This window comes from Hermetia illucens, chromosome 1 (assembly GCF_905115235.1).
Source record: "Hermetia illucens chromosome 1, iHerIll2.2.curated.20191125, whole genome shotgun sequence".
Taxonomy (NCBI): domain Eukaryota; kingdom Metazoa; phylum Arthropoda; class Insecta; order Diptera; family Stratiomyidae; genus Hermetia; species Hermetia illucens.
Window position 1 is genome coordinate 159,314,843 of NC_051849.1, and position 26,168 is coordinate 159,341,010.

The 26,168-nt window shown below is 42.1% G+C and overlaps 1 protein-coding gene across 2 annotated transcripts in view; it reads right to left on the reverse strand.

Annotated features, from left to right (window-relative positions):
- Positions 1–25,718, reverse strand: part of LOC119646189 — a 124,223-nt gene extending 98,505 nt beyond the window's left edge. For both annotated transcript variants that reach the window (XM_038046573.1, XM_038046572.1), the window contains exon 1: positions 23,663–25,718. In XM_038046573.1, the coding sequence (XP_037902501.1) occupies positions 23,663–25,597 (1,935 nt within the window). In that variant the 5' untranslated portion in view covers positions 25,598–25,718. The remainder of the gene's footprint in view (positions 1–23,662) is intronic.
- Between the last annotated feature and the right edge of the window lie 450 nt (positions 25,719–26,168).

Sequence of the window (26,168 nt, forward strand, 5' to 3'; positions counted from 1 at the left end):
ACCACCTGAAGAACGTTATCATTGATACGGCCACAAACATACTTGGCCCCAGTTGCACAAAGAGTCGGAAGGGCCAGTTTGACGATGAGTGCAAGCTAGCAACGGAACGGAAGAATGTCGCATGCTGAGGAATGTTGCATTCTCACAGAACGCGGACACGCGCAGAGACTGATCACGAACTCCGGCGACCGGAAAAAAGACTTCACAGACGGGAAAAGAAAGCCTGGGAGAACCAACAGGTCTACAAATTCGAAAAGTACAGGGAGCAACCACACCAGGTGCGGTAGTTTTACCAACAATTCAGTAGGATGAAGCCCTATACACTTTGATACTCATCCTGCCGAGACAAAGAGGGAAATCTGATTTCCGACAGACTGGGCATATTGAAGCGATGAGTCTAGTACATTGTTGAACTGTTCAATAAGGAGAATATCGGCGAGTTGGAGGTCCCGCCAACTGAAGACGACGGACAAATACTGCCACCACCAAGTATAGGAGAAACAGTCCGTGCAATTCATCAGCTTAAAAATGATAAGTCGCAAGGAGCCGATGGAATTACAGCTGAATTGGTTATATATGGAGGCGACCGGTTACACCAAGCGGTTCATCAACTTGTGCTCAAGGTGTGGGATAGCGAATCAATGCCTGGCGATTGGCAACGAGGCATTATCTGTCTCATACATAAAGAGGGAGATATCACATAGTGCAGCAATTATAGAGGTATCACGTTGCTGAGTACCGGATAGCCCCATACGCGCAGAACATCATTGGCCCATACCAAAGAGGTTTCACTCCAGGCAAATCAGCAACAGATCAGATTTTCTCTCTGCGGCAAGCGATGGAAAAACTGTTGGAATATGGACAACAGTTGAACCATCTATTTATCGACTTTAAAGCCGCCTATGATAGCATAGCCAAGGTAAAACTGTACACGGCCATGAGAGAATTCGGTATCCCGACGAAATTAATAAGACTGACTAGGCTGACCCTGACCAATGTGCAAGGCCAGATAAAAGCAGCAGGGTCACTCTCAAGAATATTCGACATAAACAACGGTCTACGATAAGGGGATGTCCTATCATGCGTCCTCTTTAACCTGGCCGTCGAGAAAGTGATCCATGATGCTGAGGTAAATGCAGGAGGTACGATCCTCTTTAAGTCCACCCAACGGTTGTTGTCAGCCAACAGAGCCTATTTCAGCTTACAAAAACTGTTCCGATCGAAACGTCTCACCATAGGGTCAAAGCTCTTACTGTACAAGACTATGATCTTGCCAGTCCTCATGTATTCCTCGGAGATTTGGATTCTTAGCAAGAAGATTTGCGAACTCTTGCCCGCGTTCGAGAGAAGAATCCTCTGAAGAATTTTTGGCCCCCTACATGAGGATGGACGATTCCGTAGCCTAAATAACGACGAAATATATGAGCGATACCATGACCGTCCGGTTGTGGATAACCTTCGGCTCATGGATGAGGATGATCCCGTCCGGAAAGTCTATAAGGGCAACATCTATGGTAGGAAAAGAAGACGAGGCAGACCTTGCCTAAGATGGAGCGATGGCGTAGGCCAGGACGCTAGCCAGCTTTTAGATATATCGAATTGGTGGACCTCGGCGCAAAACCGGGATGTCTGGAGTTTCTATTAAGGCAGGCCTAGACCGGATACCGGTTGATCATGATGATGATAGCGCGATTGAGCTTTTTTGAGTCTTTTTTTTATTTTATTGTTTTTTTAAATTTCTAGTTTAGATCGCTTGTTGGTCATTCGTTAGGCTCGCGCGAACCCATTTTTGTTTTGCTTTTCAGGATCCAGTGCGGCCCCATGTACCGAAAAGGACACGTGAATTTTGCTGTAATGACACTTCAGGGATCGAAGTGCTCATTCTGTTGCCTCTTTTTAAGTTTTTGGGATAGATCTCCTTTCTTGGTAATCCCCTGTCACTCAGAATCGTCTTCTGGTCACCAAAAACCTATTTTGTCGTTACTACTATTGAAAGCCACATATATTCACCATCTTTGATGGCGATTAGTTGATTGTATACAAACATCCATTTTTATAAATTTGAAGATGAACATTCATGCCAGTGAATGCGAGGCCGGTTTCATTCCCTTGTCACAATTAAGGAGTGCGATCCCAAGTTGTACAGCGTAACTCTGCCGGCGGTAAAGGCACAGCCACGAATTCCATGAAATTTCAACAAGAGACGTACCGCAAATAATGGAGCCAAAAGCGCATCCCCTAAAAACTCTGATGACATATATTCTCTCAGAGTGCTATGGCAGAAATTCACAGAACTTTCCACGTTTTTGTCATCATCCTCAAGACTTTATTTTTCAATATATGTCTGGCAAGGTGATCGGAAGACGGAAGTGGCGGTAGATAGGTCACACTTTAAGGAGGGGCGACAATTGCATTGCGGGCTACGCCATGTAGTGGTATCGACTTTCGCAAGCTGGCCGACAAGTGAGTCGCCGCAAGGGCAGTTGGTGGAGAAAAGTAAAGGAGGAGTGCGAGCGTTTCAAGAAGTCGTTGGGAGGGGGGGGGGGGGGGGGGGGGGCTGTTGAAATACATTTCAGGTAACGGCGGACGATGACGTGTAGGTGTGGCTGACGCGCTATACCCTACCAAAAGGTGAATGGCAATCATATGTAGAAAGCCTTCCCGTCAGTTAGTTTAGAAGAATCCAGTGGTGTACTGCCCTGTCGTTCTGGACCGGAGTCCACAACTCCGTATCTTATAAAGAACCGACTAGGCCTAGGGCCATGAGCGAGTACCTTGTGACCCCGCGATGGTCTTTGCCAAAGCGTTTATAGATTAGAAGTGAACTTTTTAGACTTTTCAGCAGAGACGATGTTACTTTTACAGAAGAAAAGAACGAGGACCTGTAGCTTATTGTCGATAATAAAGAGAATATAATTTTTGTTTTAATATATAACAGGTCATTTGGTATCGGCCAAGAATTCGAAATATCAGTATGTAGAATGCATACCCGAAAATTACTGCTTTCTTCAGAATCTCCTCGTAACAATATCACATATCACACAATATGACCCCCAACTTGAAAGTTGCACGCAGTATAATTTAGAGCGGTATACATATCCGAAGAGATCCAATGGCTTCGAAATAACACCGTTCACCTTATCTGAATATTAAATCGTGAAACAATCACTACTCAGTGATATTTAAGGCTTTTGTTCAGAACCGAACATTGAACTAATTAAGAGGCTACTCAAGTACTTCGATATTCCTGCCTGTAGTGCAAGAGAAGATATATTCGTACATATGTTCGTTATGATGTTGTAAAATTGCAAATTCAAATGGAGTATTTTCAAGCTTATGACTATTCAACATGATTACATTTTCATGTTAATTACTTTATTACAAATCCACGCTTACTCATCCCAAAGTCCACGTTTCTTAACCTACTTCTTAAAAAAATCATAAACATTACAAAAATAATCACACAGTTCTAAACATTCACTAATTCGACAGACTGGAATAAACACATTAAATCAGCGAAAAAGAAATCCAGAGAATTCATGCAACCTCACAAACAAAAGCGAAAACCGGGCCAACTCTGAAGTTAGTGCCGGCCCTACGTACGTAATATATCAGAGTACAATATCCGTCTCCATCTCCAAGCGGCCGGCGCGGCGTTCCGAAATTACAAGCAAAACATGCATGACCCAAATAGCACCCTCGCATTTTTATACCAATTTGTTCGACTAGCGGAATTGGGGATGTTATGCCGCAGGGTTGAAGTTGTAAATAATAACAATTCCGACTCGTACTGTTCACTTAATTCATCACCATAATGAGCCTTATCAGTGGAATTTCATCTCCCATATTGCGAGAAGCGTCCCCTTTATATACATATTTGAATTCATATGAGCACAGCTTGTGTTCCGAAATATTGAGCAGGATTATATACATAATTCATTTTAGCCGGAACTTTGTTTATTTGTAAGGAAAGACGAAATTTATTCTGCTTTCAAATAAAAAACTTTTAGTCGAGTTGTTTTGAAAAAGAAAGAAAATGTGAATATCAAAATAAGAAAGATTGTCCCCAGCTTTACTTGCATTCCGTCACTCATGTAGGCGGCTTGGAGTATCTTAAAAACGGCTGTTGGCATAATCTTCCAAGATTGTTATGCAATTATTATTTTCTTCAAACTATCCTAGGTTGCAAACGACTATTTCGATGGGTGTAAAATCTACCAATCCATTCACATATTTAGAAGTCATTTTTTCCTTTATTCAATGGCCTTCAAAGTTTCAGGAAACACTCACCATCTACTTATCCTACGACAGATGCAATATATATCCGCACCTCCCCCCCTGGACCCACGCATTAAATGCAGTGCTGCCGTCAGCTTATGCACATATATCCGAATGTTCAACAGCGAATCCCTAGGTTCATAGTTACACCCAAGTCCAAGTACCACGGGAACTTTCGGAATTGCAAACGGATTACGCAACGTGCTAGTCAAGCTTCAAGAAAAAAATTGCGGGGAGCTTTTCAACCAAGGCAGAGTGGAAATCTGGTGACACAGTTTTCTTCACAGATGGTGGAGTCGGCGCGGGAGTTCCCTATGATTCACAGTAAGTAACCGAATTATATGGTCTCCCGGGACTTGTTCGTATATTCCAAGGGACGTACTGGCGATACCGGAAGCTTTCCGATGTCTGGAGCATGGTCGGAACCCCAAGCACAACATAGCCATACTGACCGGCAGCGTGGTAGCCATTAAAACACTGTGCGTAATTCTGATATCTTTCAGGCTCGTGAAGCAATGCAGGGGCACGTTGAATATTCCCATTCTAGGCGGTATGCTGAAAGTCATCCTTTTCTGGGTTCGCACAGGAGACTAGAAGCTGACCTATAGGGGATGCCAATGCCAACTGACACCAGTGAGATGTAAACCTCGACTTTTCATACTACACACTAGCGCTTTAACGACTGAGCAATCTGGACACAACCAACACACTGAAATCCATGCTATGTTGTATTATAATTCCTTCCCTTACCTTCATCAATCTTCCTCCACGTTTCCGCAGTCAGCCATGTCCTTTGATGTTCTTTCGTGATCACTTCTTAGGGAAATGGCCATCTGAAGGTGCTCCTTTTCGATGCCGAACCAGCGCCAATTTTGTTACTTTCAGAAGGCAATTCGTAAATCTACTGTTGACAGCAATATGGGCACCAAGATCATGTCTCGATGTCATATGTTCGAGATGGGTATTGTGATAGTCCACCTTGACAATCAGATAATTTACCACGTTATAACTATTCAGAGAAAACATCCTTTTCCACTACATCGGAAATCTCTGTTACTGAGTAGCTTTTGACAATTGTGATACTCCTTAACCTGGATCGAAGCCTTACCGCCTCGCAGAAGGGGAAAGAGTACGTTTCGGAGTCCCACCATCTCATTTCGCTTAAGTCCAAGTTATTTAGTTTATCTCGCTCGAATTCACACTAAAATTGGAAAAAGTCGACTGGTCAGTCCCTATTAGGGAGTTTAATCTTTTATTAAAATAAATTGAGTAGGGAGTACGGGTATAAACGTTTCCGAGGAAAGTTGGACCAAAATCTCTGTGCTAAGGATAACCAGAACAACCAAAAAAGAAAAAGAAAAACGAGAGAAGGAGAAGCTTACAATGCAGAGGCTCAGAAGGTAGTATCGGCGGCTTTTACAAGGGAGCAAGCAGGCTCCCTGCTGCCGATGTCCATCGATGACATTGCCTCGGTGGTGGATAACTTGGCCACTATGGCATCTAATGGTACAATTGATTGAAATTTCGAAAAGAAGATGTTCAAGCCACACAAAACCTTACCAAGGATACCAGTAACGAAGGCAAAAGATGATGAGCAGAAAGGAAATCGTTTGTCTAAGAGGGACGACCTCAGAACACATCCCAAGACCAACTTAAGGCATTCTGGATAAGTTCCTCACTCTTCGATCTCCAGCAGTGCAAAGATAGAGGAAAATTAAACCACAAAAGTATGTTACATGCTGTGAGTATAGGTGTGTTTATAAGAAATAATGTGGTCAACTTTGATGCAGCTTGAAGCAAAAATAGTTGGACTGTCCGAGGTTATCAAGGAAAACATACACACACACACGTGCACCAAGCTATTAATAACATAGTGAAAACCGTTAGGATCCTTTATAATTGATCAGAGGTCCCAAGCAAATCCGAAACAGTGTCATAGACGACTCAAGTGACAATCTGTAATGCCATCGACTTGTAATCAAATAAAAGAGTATTCGAGAAAAATGAAGATTCTCTAGGGTAACAGCATGTAAGAAGAAAAAAATGGCACTACCAATTTCAAAGAACGGAAATAAAAATAAAGCAAAAATGAACCCTGTACAAGAAGTGCGATGATTGTAGTATAATCTACGACATTCCCAATTTTGTAGCCATATTAAATCATATCAGGAGAAAAATACGAGATGGTTGACAGCAAATATTCAGCAAAAGTCCTTTTTCATCAACTTAATGTATTTATTTGCATATATCTGTAACATCGAACCTGCTAGTAATTTGGTGTTGAAAGAGCTGTGAGGAGATTCACCTACTTACCGAGTGGCTGCTCTACTTAACCCTCTAATAATTAGGTGTGGTGATAATGAAACTGAAATTAAGTGGATGCGCTAGCCTCCACAGAGGGATGCACAGACAAATATCGAAAATGCCTCAAGACAGTATAATTCAAATTAGATGATCCATAGACCATAATTTGGTTATCTTTATCTAGAACTGTTCGCGCTTCGCAAGAGTGACAAAAAAGAGTGATATGCCCTATCCAGAAAAAGGTAACAAGTTGACATTTGACAATTACAGAAGCATGTCACTACTTTGTAGGCCTTATAAAATCTTCACAAAAATTCCAGAAAGAAGAATTTGACTGTACGCCGATAAGATGACTGATGAATACCAAGGAGGTTTTCAGCCTGGAAATTCTACTATTGACCGGCTATTTACCGAACCAGGTGCTACAAAAATTGTGGGAAGTGAACATCGATGTGATGTTGACTTCAAGCAGGCATATGGCAGTATTGATCGAAATGTTTTATATAAAGTAATTCTTGACTTGGGATTTTGAGCAGAATTGGTGGACCTTACCAGAATAACAACGAACCACACAACGGCGATGATCAGACACAATAATTGCTGGACCAATGCGTTTGAGCCGCCGGTTAACTCAAGGAAAAGGACTGGCAACTTCATAACTCGATCGGGCACTAGGAGAGGTTATATGAAAGTTACCTGTGGGCAAAAAAGATACGCTGTTCTATAAGTCCTACCAAATCGTCGCATATGCGGACGGCATATAGTTAACATCATAGCACGATCTTTCACATTAACAAAGGAGGTTTTTATTAAGGCAGCAAACAAAGTCAGTCTAATTCACGAAAATTATGATGCAAACAAGAAAAATAACGCCCACCAGACAGAGTTGACAACTTTATATACTTGGGTGTACTGGCTAACTAAACGGCGAATTTAGATTATAAACAGAGCCTTCTACTAGGTCCTGTCGATTTTAAACGCCAGCTGTATACACATCAAAGCAAAGCCGCGAGTGAACGAAGCGATAACAAGACCTGTGCTATGCTATGTGAAACATGGACTCTACCACAATTTTTTGAAAGGCGGGTTCTGAGGAGAATGAACTAAACGGAAGGACGACCAATGGCAAAGCAGATACAACGATGAGTTCTGCCAAATATTTGACAACCCTGAAGTGTCCAAGTTAATCGAACTTCGGAAGCTGCAATGTGCTGGCCGCGTTTACCGTATGGGCGATACGCGGATATCTAAAAGAGTATCCGAGGGGGGAGCCGAACGGCGAAGACCGATAAGAAAACCTCAAAAGCGCTGGACAGATTCTGTTGACGAAGACAGCGCAGTACTCCTCCATTTCGAAATTGGATGACGCGAGCGATGATTCGAGATGCTTGGAATATCCTGAACGCCAAGACCCGAAAGGGGCTGTAAAGTCAACGATGACAGTGTTAACCGTCCTTCGAAAAGTCCATTGAACCTACCACATGTTATCTAAGAAACCCAAGTCTGCAGGGGAAAACCAAAAACAATGCAGGCTTCTAACAGATTTTGAGAGGCTCAATAATAATAATAATAATCTTTGATGCAACAATCCATATTGAAGTGTGTTAGAGCACTTGATCTAAGGCCGCAACAGTGCACTACAGGATTACAGTACCCTGTAGGAGGCAATGTGAGAGATTATTACCCTGATTTGACTCAGGTACTCATTCATAGCTGTGGCGACTGGTGTCCAACAATTTTGGATGCATAGTCAATATTTCAGGATGTTTTTCAGGTTCTGAATGTCCCAGCGGTTCTTCAAAAGATGAGTGATGATGTTTTAAAACCTTTGATTTCAAGAATTTGTAACGCCCACATAAACATTATCATTTTTTTGGTAAAATGGAGGCAAATGCTTTTGACAATCTTGAAACTATTCTCAAACATAAGAATGCGGACTTTAAGGTAACTCGGAAAAGTTAACCCTGATGAAAATTTAGGGTTAATTCCTCAGATCTATCATTCACCAAAGTGGAATCTTACTGGATCCTAGAAAAACTACTGCAATTACCAAGATGATGCCTTCCCAGAATTCGAGAGATCGTAAAGCTTTCAAGATGACTGTGGTTCTCGTCGTAGCCCTAACAAATCGTTTGTCGGAGAATTCCAAAAATTTCGTAAATATGCTGGAAGTTATCTCAGCCTTTTATGGGCAGCAGGTTCTTATTATGATTATCTATGAAGGCCAGTCCCCAGTGGAACAAAGGAGTTATTTTCATTGTAATGAAAAAAAAAATCATTATAAAAAGACTCTTTAGAAATAAGAAATTTTAGTTTACTTGCGCTATCTGGTGTCTCTCTTTCTTGCCTTTATTTTGAAACATACTGTATCCAGATTTTTATATAGTGTAAATATTCTCTTTGTATACTATTCTATAGAATACATTATGAAATAACCGTTTACTCACATTCTACAGGTCCCTCGGGGATTCTCACATAAATATTTAACGAATTCGTCTATGTCCATAAGTGCTGAGGCAATTTCATACGTTAGATAGCAGAATAAATCCCTGCACGTAGGTGGTCAGATATTGTGTGATTGCATGAGAAAGGCACATATATTTATTGAAGAAAGTGAGGGAGGGTAATTTTTAAATCTAGTATCGCATGTGATTTAAGATTCTTATTCGCAGAACTTCAAAATTTTCTTCTACGAATAAGTAAACGGTGACATATCAGATGTTTGTTTGCTTGTAAAGATAAGAATATGAGAAGCACGTGTAGAATGACACTTTTAGTCGACTTTGGGTCTCAATAAAAGGTAGATTTTTTAAGCACTTTGCTCTCCGCGTTCTATTTTCGAACTTTTCATTTATACCACAGGAGTATCTGAATATGCACTTACTTGTACGCATTCGAAGGTGTGCGTGCAAGGGTATGTTTATGTACAGGTCGGGTAGTTAGGAGGAAAATGCTCACCCATGGGCAAAAATGGCAACTGAAAAGTTACCTAGAATAATAAATAAATATGGAAGAAGAGAAGGTGTGTAAACTAACGGTGCAGTGACTCGGCCCCAGAACTGGCGACTTTTGGGAGTATGGAAGTAGTATTCCTCGACTCAGTGCCTCGGTGGTAGACAGCATGGCCATCGTAGCATCCAATGCTACAAGCACCTTAGACAAGAACACCCACAACAAAAGCGCAGGAGAATGTGCTCAAGAGAAAACGGTGGCCATCAAAAGCGGTAGTGACACAAACCTCCCCTAAGCGTAAGGGGTTAGGGGAAGTTCCCCAGGATCGGGAGATGGATCCGTTTAAAAGAAGATAAACGATTATGAGATCTCCTTCAATATCCAAGACGAAAACAGACCTGGGGCAAAGGAACGTTAATGTCTCCAAATGTGCGAAATGAAAAAGGGGGGGCTGTGCAGCAAGTTCAACCTGGAAGAGTCATCCTTTATTTTTCTTGGAGTAAAAATTCTTGAGTCGTCGGAATTTATTAAAGATTAAACACAACATGCATCAAGCAATGAAGCATATATTGAGAGCCATCATATCGTCCACCTAGATAGGCGGAAGAATAGGGCCTAAAACACTAGCTGTCTGATCAAAAGGTAAGCGACGATTGGACTAAAGTTGAGCAAAAAAAAAAACTAAAAAGGAGATGGAGAGAATGAGGATCCACCCTGAGGCAATCATCGTCCCAAGCACGGGTAGCATGTTCTATGCAGATATACTACAAGTCGGGAAACCGGAAGCTGCACGCTTCAGGTGCGAAAAGTTTTGCGTATTTATGAAGAGATTTGAGTGTGCATTTGTCCCATTAGTGCGTAGCACATAATACATCCATATATTATGTAAGAGTATCCACTTTCGGGTGATATTGACGTCCATAGTCTTAAATTTGGAAAGAAGTGACAACTTTGACCTATTATAACTTTGTTAGTAATATTGCGATTTGCAGGGGAGGGTAAGATGTTGTAGTCTACATCACTGCAATTTGCTGGTGAGATGAAGTTAAGGGGGTCTTTGCTACTAAAAATTGTAGTAATATACTATTAATCACTTTATTTGAAGGGATATCGGTATAGAAGGTATTTGAGAGCCCAGGCACCATATAGTGGCAGCCTTGTGATTTTTTTCAGATTTTTCGATTGAGTAGTTAAAGAAATGGTCACACTCGATCCCCCGCAACAAATGTCATAAATAAGACCGACTTCTGAAAGTACTAATCGAGATCTTTGATTTGATGACTATATTTGGTGAAAAAAAAATTTAAACCCCCCGTTTGCATGTATGGGGACCTTCCCTTAAATTCGCCATAAAAGGACGTAACTCACCGTACATATGTATGAGCATTCACAGTTCCCACTTTTCCTCCAAATTTGTTGTCAGCCACTACAACAGTCTCCAAAAAAATGCGTGTGACGGACAAGTAGACAGACAGACAGCAAACCGATTTTAATAATGTTTTGTTTTACACAAAACCAATAAAAGCGGCCCCTAATCTCAACGACTTGGGGGGAACTGGAAGCAGGATTCGGAGGACCCAAAAAATGAGGTCACTTCTATGGCGGAAATCTGCACTGCCTTTGAGGAGCAGTTCAAGTTGAAAGGTTTGCTGGAGGCATCCATTGTAAGTCTCAGAAAGGCGGATGGAGGCACACAGAAGGCGACCATCTACCTACCAACAGAAGCAGCGCGTAAGCTGCTAGATGTCGGGAGGGTTGTATGCAAATTGCATGAATTGGGCTTCGAATTGCTTTTGCATCCATCGTACTCTCCAGGCCTGGCCCCTAGCGATTTTTTCCTGTTCTTAAACCTCAAGAAAATGCTTGCTCGAAAAGAATTTAGCACCAAGGAGGTAATGGCTGAAACTGAAGAATATTTTGAGGCTAACGACAAATTGTACTTTAAAAATGATATCCAGAAATTGTATGACCGCTATAATCGTGGTATCGCCTTCGAAGGCAACTATATTGAATAATAAAATTAAATGAAAATTTTTGTTTGTGATGAGTTGTCCTGAGCCCACCATCTACTTGATGGCGGGCTGCACATATTTGAGAAGCAACTTACTTCTGCTATTCAGTGCGCGGACTACTCTGTTCATGAGGGAGCGCCCAGTACTTTTAAAAATTATAATATTGACTTGACGCCTCTGCCCTGCGATCGAAACTGTCAAGTCAATATTATAAATAAAATTAAATTTTATCAAAAAAAAAACGTTTTCTATGTTAGCTTACGAACTTTTCAGCCCACCTGGTACCTTTTTGGAGGTGCGGGGACCAAGCCATACAGGAATGTATAAGGGAGTTTATAAGTGTGTAAGTTTAGGTAAAACTAGATAGCATATACGTCTATAGTTGCTAGGCTCTTCCAAGCCTGACGTTGCTGAATTCGAAGATGTTAGACATATTGGTCTTGGACGCAAAAGAACAGAGACCAAAAGTCATTGCCGGTGACTTCAATACGTGTGCCACAGAATGGGGAAGTTCACTGATAACGCAAGAGGGCGTTCTCTCTTCGAGGCTTTCGCAGAATTAGACATCATATTGGCTTACGATCGTCAGGTTAGCACTTACTGGAAGAGGGGGCCTGGTTCGGTTATGGATCTGACTTTTGTTAATCTTTCACTAGCTTGCAATATGTCTGGGAACGTCAGTAAACACTTCACTTACAGTCATCACGAGACAATCGTCTTTGACCTGTAAAGCAAGCCAGACGGTTGGAAACCTGCTCGTCCAAGGATGAAAATAAAGAACGTCAGGTCAGTCTGCGAAAGCCATTGATGAGCAAGCAGATGAGTAGTTGGGGCAGTAATTATAGCATGCACACCCTGGACAGAGTCGAGCATGCGACCCATCGATGCCGAGACGTGATGCTTTCCCCAGGAAAAGGTTCGACTGCTGTAGTGTGAATTGTCTGATCTTCGGTCGGTGTATCAACGGGCCAGACGAGCAGCCCAGAGAGCAATGGGTAGGACTGACCAAGAGGTGAAGCAGCGTGTTTACAAGAAAGCTTGAAGATACCTGAAGTTAGCTATACGGCGAAGACACATGCGGAAGCGCCTACAGGGTTGTAATGGAGAGATTTAAAAGTGAGGCAGCTCCACAAATTACAAATTAGGCTGAGAGACTACAAAGCACCTGGCCTTCACAGTTCACCAAACAAAGCCCTTTAGCTAGCTTTTAAATCGAGGCAGACATATTTGTAGAGTTGTTTGTTCCCGAGACATGGTTCCTACAGGCTTATATGTCTATTGGACACTGTGGAAAATTTTGCAACGAATAATCTACAAAAGATTACTCCTGGCTGTAGGGAGTCTGCGAGGCTCATCAAACCAACAATTGGCAACTGTCGGCGCCTTCAAACTCATCGCTGGCTTTGCTGAAAATGCGTTGCACGATGGAGTGACACTAGCAAGTATTATGCTGTGATTAGCCTTATAATAATAATAATCGTTGGCACAGCAATCCAATTGGATCAGGGTCTTGAAGTGTGTTAGAGCACTTCATTCAGGACCGTAACAGTACACTACAGGATTGCAATACCCTATACGAGCCAATGTAGTCAGCATTTTGCTCAAACGAGATTATTAACCGGATTTAACTCATTTACTCATTCACAGCTGAGTCGGCTGCCACCAGTGTGATTTGAACCGCGACCTTCGGTACGGCAACCTTGTGCTCTAACCATTCAGCTATCCGAGAGGTGAATTACCCTGATGACATAGCGGTGATTGTTCTTACAAAACATCTGACGGATGTGGAGTTGAGTTCATCCGAAGCAATCACTGCTATAAATAAGTCGGAAAACCGGAAGCTGGACGCTTCAGGTATGAAAGGTTTTATGTATTTCTTTTATAAAAATATTTCATTGGACATTTGTCCCCATACCTAGCACTTAATGTATGCATATATTATGTGAGAAAATCCACTTTCGGGTCTTGAATTTGCACAGAAGCGAAAACTTTGATCTATTATAACTTTGTTAATAATAGTGCGATTTATATCTTATGGCCTATATTGTAACAAAATTTCGTAATTCTACGACGCACCTAAGGGAAGTTTTGTAATCAATTATTAAAAATTATACTATTATTAACTTTATTTTATAACTGATATCGGTATAGGGAGCATTTCGGAGCCTAGGCACCATATAATGGCAGTCTCCTGATTTTTTTTCAGATTTTCGGTTGGGTAGTTTCTGCGTGAAAGAAATGATCATTTTCGACCCTCCGCACTCCCCACCTTTCCAACAAATGTCAAAACTAAGGCTAAGGGCTTCGGAAAGTACTAACCGAGATCTTTCACATGACTATATCTGGCTAAAAAAACAATTAACCCCCCCCCCCCTTTTGAAAGTATGCGGACCCTCCCCTTATCTTTAAAATCAACATAGAACAATGTAACTCAGTGTATGCAGCTCTCACAGTGCCCACCTTTTCATTAAAATTTGTTGTTAATCGTTGTTCGATTTCGCAGAAAAATACACGTGACTGACAAACAGACAGACAGACAGTAAACCATTTATAATAAGGTTTTGCGTAAAACAAAACCTTGAAAAGTGGCTGAAAGATACAGGCCTTGCAATCGCGGAGGATAAAACAGAGGTAGCTTATCACGAAGCGATGTAAGGAAACTACTGCTCGTATCAGAATGGGGGAGCAAACCTTAGAGTGATGATATATGCCAATGTTAGCCAAATGTTGTGGGGTCCGCGATGCACTCATAGGCTGCTTATAGCAGAAGTGGTGTGCTTTATACTTCTCTACGCGGCGCCAATTTGGGTAACTGCATGGCAAAGTTCAAAAGATAAGCGCGGTTTATAGAAATACTACCTTAAAATTGTGCTGTGGTTTCCGCTGGCGCATAGACTGCTTGATCTGAGATATCAGATCTGCTGTATATCAGAGATGATATACATCTGTGATGGACCCGATTCTTCGTCTGAGTGCCAAACGGGAGGAATCATTAAGCAGGTGGCAACAGTAGTGGGAACGATCAGAAAAGGGTCGATGGACCCACGATAAAATCTTAACATCAAGGTGAGGATGTGGAGAACGCTTGGTGAGATGAACTATGATCACACCCAGTTTTCACGGTACATGACTGATACGGTAAATGCCTGTATAGGTTTAAGATGTACAGTCCCCCTAAGTATCCAAGAGGCTACGCAATTCCGGAAAACCCAGGGGCTTCCATTGTCCTAGATTCGCATGCTGGAATCAGTGTCTTTTGACGATTTCCAGATAAACGAACGGACAGACACACAATAAACCGAGGGAGCAGTTTTTAAGACTTTGTGTAAAAGAAAACAAAATCTTAAAAACCGCTCCCTAGCCTGTCAGCTAGGTTCACCTAGTTACGTAGCTTCATAAAATTTTCGTCGTATTGCCAGTGATAAAAACATAAACGCTAGCTTTCAGTTACACGAGCTTAACTAAAGAATTATTAAGCAACCACAAAAATGATTAACTTTCCACGTAAATATAGTAGTCTTCCAAATTAATTGGAAAATACTATTCCTAATTGCCGAATACTATAAGGAAGACATGACAGTACACCCCCGCATATGCATAGTTAATTACAATAATGACAATAACAATATTATCTATCGATTTTTATAAAAGGCAACGGCGTAGTGGGTTCCCACTAAGCATGTTGGCTGATTTGGCATGAAATAAGTTGAGAAAATCCCGAAATAAGAATCTAAAGATGTTTTTGAACATTCTATCAATTGATTTAAATTTGTCCTTTGCCCACCTAAAACCTTTGGCGACATAGATTGTAACTTTTCCTTGAAAAGATTCCCGAACATTTTCCAGTGGCACATGTCAACCCATTACTATTTTAATCATCATTTCGTGTCACCATCCAAAGTTTACTTATTGTCTTCCTCAAAATAAGGAAAGTCCATTAGCTGGAGGGTTTTTCACTTGTACTGTATGTTACTAGGAACTTAGACCTTATTAAGGTCCTTTTGATGTGAGGAATGTCGTGATATGTTTCATTAGCGTAAAAAGCGTGTAAGGTCTTACATATTCACGAATATGACCCATACATTTATGCATATTTAAGACATTATTTACCGCAAAATTTTCAAATAAGTCTCCTGTGATAACAATTAGCCTCCTTTCTTCTTATCAAAAGCATGTTCCGCTTTCCCCGGCGAGTTCCTCCTAATGAATTCCTTAGATATGACGTGACCCAATTATAATGTCCTTTCATGAGACCTAATCGCTTTCATGCCAATGCATGGAAGCGAGGGGTGAGAACCGAGGAGGACCGTTGGCGTTTTAGTTACATTTTCTGCTATAATCTCAAATTCTCATGGAAAATATTCATTACAAGTTCTGTCATAATTAAACGCAAAATAATAATATGAATTTCCAAAATATGCGGCAAGCGATAAGTTTGGCTCCGTGTGTATATTGCGGGCACGAAAGTGGAATAGTGCGAATAGGTTAAGTGAATAAGTAGATTCCTGAATTGTAATTGTAATGTAATTAAATCTGGAGCAAAAACCCAGACGTTTGAAATATGACTTGTAGACGAAAGTCCCTTTTTCTTGTTCTTTTCTTTGTTTTATGTACATATTTTTGGAATGTGCGTCTACTTTCTGTGGTCTGATTTCTTTGGTAATCACGCACAGGACGCGGTTTTCGCGGGTATACATTACTAATCAGGGGACGGAGTAGTTTTATGTTAGTCAAGGAATTAGCAAAGTGTAAGTCCGTCCTCCCTTCATTCATGGAATCTTCTAGAGTTTATCTACTCTTGCTTCAATTCAAACATTTATATGTCCAATAAAAGGATAACATTTGCAAATTGCATTAATTAGGGATCGACTACCATTCTGTCCCGATTTCGACCACTGTTCATTGACCAGGTGATGAAATGTTTTCCAGTAATGGAGTTACGCAATTCCGTAAAGAGCAAATGTATTAATCGGACTATCCTTACGGCTCAAGGAAAGTTTGAGAAGTTTTTTTTATAGATTGGACCGTGTTTAATGTCCGGCGATAATGAAACGCAAAATTGTCCGTCCTTGTAGCGAAGCTTATTGCTATAATCTGCAGGAGCAAGTGCCTAACTCTGTATATAAACGCTTCATTACCCCAGATAACTTTTGCTTCATAAATTAAGCGAATTGAATTAAAGTTGGATATACCCATTACACATTCCGAAAGTTCATATTTCATATGTTCCATACGTAAAGGATACGAGCAGGAAAATATAAAGACCAGAAATATTTAGTAACGCACCAGTTCCTTCTGAAATGAGAATCATACTTGCAGGTTTGTAAGCCGGCATATCGCGTGTTAAATATAATAACAGTCCACCTGATTTCCATTCAGTTTGTGTAATTAAAGACGCGGCCAGTAAGCATTTTTGCAGGCACGAGTGTAAAAAGGAAGAAACTGCCGCTGAGAAAAAAAGTCGATTGCCAGTGATTACCCGGATAAGGAAAACGAGGTCACAGTTGAAGTTTTAGGAAGAATGTGGTTGTTGCAGAGGGCAAACGGGAAGGAGCAGATGGGCGCTTGCCGCACTTCCTATTTTGATATGGGAAAGAATGGTCAATTTAAAAAATCCTCCCACAATTCATATGCATGTAGGACTCGATAATTGTGTTAGTTGGAATATGCTAATACTTGTGACCAGAATATCTAATATCGTAAAAGATTTTGAAATTTAAAGTAGATATGCAAAATTCGATAATATCGTTGCGGTGACTTAGTTTAAACAAATTACATTATACACGCATTTAGCTGATTGTAATGCGGGCAGAGTTTTTCTAGCAGAAAGGAAACTTTTGTGATAGTTCTGGATTCTGCTGAATTGCAGATGTTTCCTTTGTAAGAGCTCCGCGGGCCTTAAGAGTGTGAGATTTTTATTCACCAATAGCACCTCCGCAGGGGCTTCTTTTTCATATTTCGGGTTCATATATGTTGGGCAAACCCCCTTGTTAACCCCGGCATCTTCTTTGACTTCATTCTGGCTATTTCTCGCAAGTTGTAGTTACTCGAACAAATTGTGTCTCTTATGAGGGTAACGGCTTAACTTCTTTTAGTCGTCTTGACAGATTAGTGATATTGTTCAGTTCTCTAATTTCATTATTCCTATGTAAAAAGTAACCGTTAACTACGTTTCATTTCATCATCGTCATCAACGGCGCAACAACCGGTATCCGGTTTAGGCCTGCCTTAATAAGGAACTCCAGACATCCCGGTTTTGCGCCGAGGTCCACCAATTCGATATCCCTAAAAGCTGTCTGGCGTCCTGGCCCACGCCATCGCTCCATCTTAGGCAGGGTCTGCCTCGTCTTCTTTTTCTACCATAGATATTGCCCTTATAGACTCTCCGGGTGGGATCATCCTCATCCACCGTAACCTATTGAGCCGGATTTTGTCGGGGCAAGAGGACGCATGATAGCGCATCCCCTTATCGTAGACCGTTGTTGATGTCGAATGGTCTTGAGAGTGATCCTGCTGCTTTTATCTGGCCTCGCACATTGGTCAGGGTCAGCCTAGTCAGTCTTATTAATTTCGTCGGGATACCGAATTCTCCCATGGCCGTGTACAGTTTTACCCTGGCTATGCTATCATAGGCGGCTTTAAAGTCGATGAACAGATGGTGCAACTGTTGTCCATATTCCAACATATTTTCATTTCATGCGCTTTGTAAATATCATTCATCATCATCAACGATGCAACACCTGTATCCGGTCTGGGCCTTCCTTAATAAGGAAATCCAGATATCCTGGTTTTGCGTTCAGGTCTAACAATTCGATATCCCTAAAAGCTGTCTGGCGTCCTGGCCTACGCCATCGCTCCATCTCAGCCAGGGTCTGCCTCGTCTTCTTTTTTTACCATAGATATTACCCTTATAGACTTTTTGGGTTGAATCATCCTCACACATACGGATTGAGTGACCCGCCCACCGTAACCTATTGAGCCGGATTTTATCCACAACCTGATGGTCGTGGTATTGCTCATAGATTTCGTGGTTATATAGGCTGCGGAATCGTCCATCCTCATGTAGGGGGCCAAAAATTCTACAGAGGATTCTTCTCCCGAACCTGGCCAGGAGTTTGCAATTTCTCTTGCCAAGAATCCAAGTCTCCGAGAAATGCATAAGAACTGCTAAGATCTAGTCTTGTACAATAATAGCCTCGATCCTATGGTGAGACGCTTCGAGCCAAACAGTTTTTGTAAGTTGAAACAGGTGCCCTTGGTAGCCAACAAACATGCACGGATTTCGTCGTCCTAGCTGCTATCGGTTGTGATTTTCGACCCTAGATAGGAGAAATTATCAACGGTCTCAAAGTTAAAGTCTCCTGTCTTCATTCTTCCTGCTTGACCAGTGCGGTTTGATGTTGCTGGTTGGTTGGTTTTTGGTGCTGACGTTGTCACCATATATTTTGTCCTGCTTTCATTAATCTGAAGACCAACATTTTGCGCTGCCTGCTCGATATGAATGAAGGCAGTTTGTACGTCTCGGGTTTTTCTTCCCATGATGCCAATACCGTCAGCATAGGCCAGTAGTTGGGTGGACTTAAAGAGGGTCGTACCTCTTGCATTTACCTCAGCATCACGGATCATGTTTTTCCTGGGCCATGTTAAAGAAAACGGATGATAGGTGTTGATGTTGAATGGTCTTGAGTATAATCCTATTGCTTTTATCTGGCCTCGCACTTCGGTCATTCCTACCAATATCGCTGGGATATCGAATTCTCTCATGGCCGTGTATACTTTTACCCTGGCTATGCTATCATAAACTGATGTCCATATTCCAACAGTTTTTCCATCGCTTGCCGGAAACCGCAAAGAGAAAATTTGATCTGTTGCTGATTTTCCCAGAGAGAAGCCTCTTTGATATGGATCAACGATGTTGTGGGCGAATGGGACAATCCGACTTAGCAAGATAGAGGAGAATATCTTATATAATAGATGGTACTCAGCAACGTGATACCTCTAGAATTGCTGCACTGTGTGATATTCCCCTTTTTATATATGAGACAGATTATGCCTCTTTGCCAATCGTCAGGCATTGATTCGCTGTCCCACACGTTGACTGCAAGTTGATGAACCGCTTGGTGTAATTGATCGTCTCCATATTTAACCAATTCGGCTGTAATTCCATCGGCTCCTGGCGACTTATGATTTTTTAGCCGATGAATTGTGCGGACTGTTTCTTCTATACTTGGTGGTGGCAACTCGCCGATCTTCTGGTTATTCAGCAGTTCATCAAAGTACTCAACCCATCGCTCCAATATGCCCATTCTGTCGGAAATCAGATTTCCCTTTTTGTCTCGACAGGATGAGCATTGAGATGGGTAAGGCTTCATCCTGTTGACTTGTTGGTAAAACCTGCGCGCCTAGTGCGGTCGCTCCATGTACTTTTCGAGTTCGCAGACCTGTTGGATCTCCCAGGCTTCCTTTTCAGGTCTGTGAAGTCGCTTCTCCGCTCCACGGAGTTCGTGATAAGTCTCCACGCTTACCCGCGTCTTATGCGAATGCAACATTACCCGGTATGTGGCATTATTCTGTTCCATTGCTAGCTTACATTCATCGTCGAACCAGCCGTTCTGACTTCTTTTGCGGCTGGGGCCAAATATGTTTATGGCCGTATTTATGATAAAGTTCTTCAGGTAATTACGAACATTATTTGTTGATGCTTCATCTCCAAGACATCTATTAGCTGTGGATGCTTCAGTATTCACTCTCCCCTGATTGTCAAAGGGGATTCTGAGCGGTGTTGTTAATCGAGCTCGGACCACCATGCCAACGAGGTAGTGAGCCGAGCCTATATTGGTCCCCCTTATGTTCTAACATTCATCAAGGCTGAGGGGTGGCGGCGTTCGATCAACACATGGACGATTTATTTGAAAGTGGTCCCGTCTGGAGAGGCCCACGTGTGCTTATGGACCGCTTTCCGCGCAAACTAACAACCATTTCGTGTGACACTGCTAATTGAATAATCCGTAGTCCGTTATCATTTTTATATTGATGTAAGCTATGGGAGCCGACGTATCACCTGAATACTTGGCAGTTCAGATTTCCAAGTATGATTTCGATATTATACCTAGGGCAGGCTTCCAGGGTTTGTTCTGCTGCCTCGTAGAAGGTATCCTTCTGCGACTCTGCAGTCTCCTCTGTAGGGCCGTGAACATTAATGAGGTTTATATTCCTAAATTTGCCTGGCACACATCATTAACCATCTTTATTCACATGTGTCTATGAATTGTGTGATCAATTAATTTTAATGATTTTACAAAAGATGGCGTTAATGTTATCAGATCGCATTAAGCTGTACTGCAACTGCAACTTCATGACGAATAATCTCAATATACGCCATTTCGATGTAGTGTAAATAGCACATTTTGTAGGGCTTCAAACATGTCATGTGTGTACCAAAGCAAAAAAGCTGCTGAAAGTGATCGTCCACAGTGAGAAGTTTCCGGGTAAAAAAAGAAAGTTATGGTTACCCCGACTCACATCGACATCGAAGGCGAAGCCAAAATTCACGGATTGAAGCTGCATTTGGTGAGATTAGAAGGACGTTGTGTGAATCATCACGGGAAGCGTTACCAACAATACCTGATTAATTTTACCGTGCAGAAAACCCTTTCGAGGCAATGTATGACAAATGGCAATGTATGACGAATGCCAAGGTGAGGACTGACAACACATTGCTCGGACATGTGACGGAGAACGACGGTCTTGGAGACCGTAATGATAATGGTGGGAAGTTGATAATTTCTGCAGCACTCACCGCCTCGCAATAGGTTTAATTTTACGAATTCTAAAAGGCAGCGTATAAAATCTGCGAGCCGCTTCGGCCACGCTCCCCTCAGGGCAGAGATGGGTTGCCTCTGCCCTGGTACGAAACCCTAGCCGCCTTTGTCCCTCTTTTACTTTTTGAATCTTGGGTGTTCAACCCAAAAAGAGGAGTCCGTGGACGATAAATGGGGGGGGGGCAAGTTGCTCTCCATTTGGTCCGATCCGACATCAAGTGGATGCGAACTTGGGACTCCCCAATTCCTAAAAAAAGTAAATTGGTGTCCATGATGGAGCATCATACCCAGGAAACACCAAGAGCTCTACTACCAAAGTCTACCTCCACCTCCACGTGGCAACTGCTGAGAGCTCTTTCTTAACGAAAAGTTGCAGACGGAGAAGGATGAAGGTAAACCTACCGTGCTTAAAGATAGAAGAAATTGTACCAACTGGTCCTCCAGACTGGAGGTTTGGTAAGGCTGATGACTCTACATGGAAAACAACTCGTTACGAACCCCATAGAAGGAGCCTCGGACTGGGTTGACGACACATTGATGAACGCTGCAACGAAAACGGAATAACGATTTCCGCACTTCCTCATGAAACGTGCGCTCCCTGTACAGAGAAGGAGCTGCCAAGCAGCAAGCCGATACCCTGTTCCAATATATAATGTTGCAGAAGATACGTTGGGAAGGCATCGGTTTCCCGGAGAAGAGTTATATTAGAGTGGGCATCCAGTAAACCACATATTCAGAGTAGGTTTCTTGGGATTCCTTCTACGAGGCAGTTGAGCGACGACGAAATCTATGACCGATACTATGGCCGTCTGGCTGTGGATAAAATCCGACACAACAGATTGCGGTGGGCGGGTCGCTCAATCCGTGGGTGAGGATGAACCAGCGCGGAAAGCCTTTAAGGGCAATATCTATGGTAGAAAAGGGAGACTTGGCAGACCCTGCCGGAGATAGAACGATGGCGTAGATCAGGACGCCGGACAGCTTTTAGTATTATCGAATTTATGGTCCTAGGTGCAAAGCAAGGATATCTGGAGTTCCCTTTTAAGGCAGTCCTAGATGGGATACCGGTAGTTGCGCCGTTGAAGCTGATGTGCAATCATAACAATTTAACTGCTCTGGAAAGGACTAGTTACTTCTGAGCATTACGGGAATATGCAGGTTACGCATGTTTGCATGTATTTATTGTGACTCATTGATATAACCGCAACCCTGATACTAGCCTTTCCTCTTTCCTTTGGAAATCCTTCTAAAAGTCTATCTAAAATTTTTAGTTACTTCCGTCAATATTGTTCATTATACTTAAGGAAGTTTTCCAGGAGACTTGAGGTATAATATCTGAGATATGAGCCGAAGTCGGTATAAAACTTTCACATGGGGAATACTTATAAAAAACCCAACTAAGATACAGATTCCGGGAGAGCACGATACTACAACACAGTTGGCTCTTTTGCTACCATAAACTAGATGTATGCCATAAATATTTAATGATTGCATCTTTGGAGGATGTGTCCGGATAGCTGAGTGGTTAGAGCGCAAGGCTGTCGTACGGAAGGTCGCGGTTCAAGTCTCACTGGTGGCAATGGGATTTGTATCGTGATTTGACGTCGGATACCAGTCGACTCAGCTGTGAATGAGTACCTGAGTCAAATCAGGGTAATAATCTCGGGCGAGCGCAATGCTGACCACATTGCCTCCTAGTGTACCGTTACGGTCTTGAATGAAGTGCTCTAACACACTTCAAGGCCCTGATCCAACATGGATTGTTGCGCCAACGATTATTATTATTATCTTTGGAGGAGTATCACTTGGCAATATTAACGGCGATACTAAAGCAAAGATATCAATTCAAGAATCGGCAACCACAGAAGAAGTAACTCCATATTTGTCTCGCTAGTTTGGAAATTAGAGAATGTTCTACCAAATGTCTGTTTTTCCTCTTAATTTATGAAAGGTTTTGCTTTCTAAGTAGCCCTTTGCGGTCCTAATATTTTGGAGTTCTTTAACAAAGCTATTTCCTCTCGTTTATCATTATCTAATCTGCGATTCACCGAATGATCCAAGTTCCAGTCATCTTGATAATCTTCAACGGAAATAGCAAGACAAAACTGACTCTTCTGCTTAAAAATAGATGGCGAATATTCTGGTTAGAAAAACTTGAATGGAAGGACATTCAAGGTTGCTCTCTGAATTGTTGTTTAAGTGTGAGCTAAAAGTATAACTACACTCGAAGTCGAAGCTATATATCTGAAGTATTAAAGTGGGATACTAATGGCTATAACATTTTCTCTAACTCACCCCAGATTTCAAGTCTTTTAGTACATCATCATCCACAATTTTCAGTTCCTCCCATGACTTAACAGAAGGGGCTGGCACAACTGTTTCCTCCTTTTTAACTTTTGCACTTTCACTTTCTTCTTCCTTCTCATCGACGTTGTTCCGTGAACTAGGCCTCGATACAGGTCTTGGCGAAATGCAGGGACTTCTTTGTAAGTTATGTAAGACCTCAATTTCCTTGTGTACCGGTTTCGGACTTATTATAGCATCAACCGGGCTGATACTGATCCTACGGAAAGGCGATGCTGTCGCTGATTTCGGCTTACTTTCATCAGGAGTCAATTGCTTCTTTGGCGAAAGAAGAGAAGTAGGAGATGAACTGATTGGTTTGCTAGGGGATGTAGGATCGGCGGCTGGTGCAGGAATTACTTTGGTTGGAGGATCTTTCAGAGGTGGTTGCTGTAACGGTGCTTTAGGAGATGCAGGGGGAGTTGATCTTGGTGTTGGAGTTACACTTGATGGAGGGGTTACAGTAGCTGATTTTGATCTTTGCACTGGCTTTGTGTTATCATTTGGAATTTCCACAGTTAGAAAGTTTAAATTTTCAAATCTTCGTTCACTCATTGATCTAGAGGAATTATCAGCATCACTATGCACTGTAGTGTCACTATCGGGAGTTCGCATTTTCACTATTTCACCACCGAAAGTAACGCGTTTAGGAGTCCTAGGCACAAAACGGTCATCATTCTCATTATCATCAGTCACGTTGTTGTTGATGTCTTCAAGTTCACTATCGCTCAGCACGTGTATTAGCCCTGAATTTTCCAATGTTCCGGTTATTTCATCATCATCACTACAAATTATCGCATGGCAATTGCCATCTTCCAAGGGCTCGTCCTTGCGTTCAAGGATACGCATGGTAAGGGTGTCATCGTTTATCTTGATTTCTGTTTCCATAATAACTTTCTCGTTGGGATCGTATTCCTCGCCCTTGAACAGCTCGTCATCGTCTTCACTCCTCCAGAACATGTCGACCTGATTGGATGAGGAGTCGCCATCATCCGGCTCGAATGAGTTAATGGCGTGCCATGAACTTCTTGAAGAGCTTACCAAGGTCTCGGGCTCGCTTAATCCATAGACATTACAAAGCAGTTCAAACTCTCTATAAGCGCCATGCGACATGTAATTGGAAAATTCATCAGGCCCCACTAAGTCCCGGATCCGCAGAAGGACTTTCAGTGTTACTTCCTGGTAAGTAACCTGAGTCATTTTGTTCACGAGCATATCAACGGCGGACTGCAGAATGTAGTTCCGTTTGGATGTATGTAGAGTCGCTTGTACTAAGGAAGGAAGTGACAACATTACACCACATGTAAGACGTCCTCCAAATGGCTCGTTTGTTATTCTTTGGTTCAAGCCAATGTCCATAATTTCCAGCAGAATACTCTCTGGCATTGCAGTCTCACTTATGTAAACTCTTAATGCATCTAATGCTCCCTTCCGAACAGTAGGCGCAGGATGTCCCAAATTCTCTACAAGCTGAGGAATTATTGGGGCGAAATAGGAATCCGCTTTTTGCCCCATGACAATCAAAACATCTATTAACACTCTCAGAGCGTGCTGCCTTACTTGCCACTCAGGATCACCCAAACGTTCTATGAACTCGTCAAACATTGTGGCAGGATTCAAGTCTTCTGGTAGAGTCCTCGTGCGAATAATGTGCTCCCAAAGTGGCGTGAGCTGAATGACTGAGAAGTTGACTCCGCTCGCGGACATACGCCTCTTCATTGGCGACTTTTGCACTATCGAAATGCACTGATTACTGGAATCTAAAATGCTTGCAGATGAGGTAGGAGTATTTGATAGTTTCGTGGATGGAGGAGGTGGTGAAGCCGAAGAGTCCCTGTCTCTCTCTTTATCCTTATCCTTGCGTGAGAACATTCGCCGGAAAAACATTTTCGCGAGTGCATGCAATTGCAGTTGACGGACACGACACTCGAATATTGATGGGTGCACGAAGAAAGGATACAGAACGCCGAGAAAACTTCGAGGACACTATTTACTTTCACCGACAACGGTTAAGCATGACTCGAGACTGAAATCGTCAAGTTCTTTCAAGGAGCTTTTTATTGTGTGTCCACGCTCTGGTCATGGCGTTATTGTGGTCAAAGTGCCCCATCATGCGCAATGCTTGGTGTGAAGGGTAGCAGTTATGAAAAACGGTTAGAAAATGGGTTGCCGGGTATACTATGGTTTATTGTTTCAGATCAAACTTCCTTGGGGTGTTCAGCACTTTGTTCACATATCTAGGAAATCCCGGGCATTTTTGATTTTGTATTGAATGTCGGTTAATATATATAGATTTGGGAAATATATCTAAAAAGTTGTAAGTGAAAACCGCTCGTAAAGTCCAAATCATATATGGACTAAATATTTTTCAAATAGTGTACAAGGGTTTGCATGGCCACCCTTCTACACAACATACTACCAAAAGGACTATTCGCCTCCAATCTAACCTTTTTAGCAA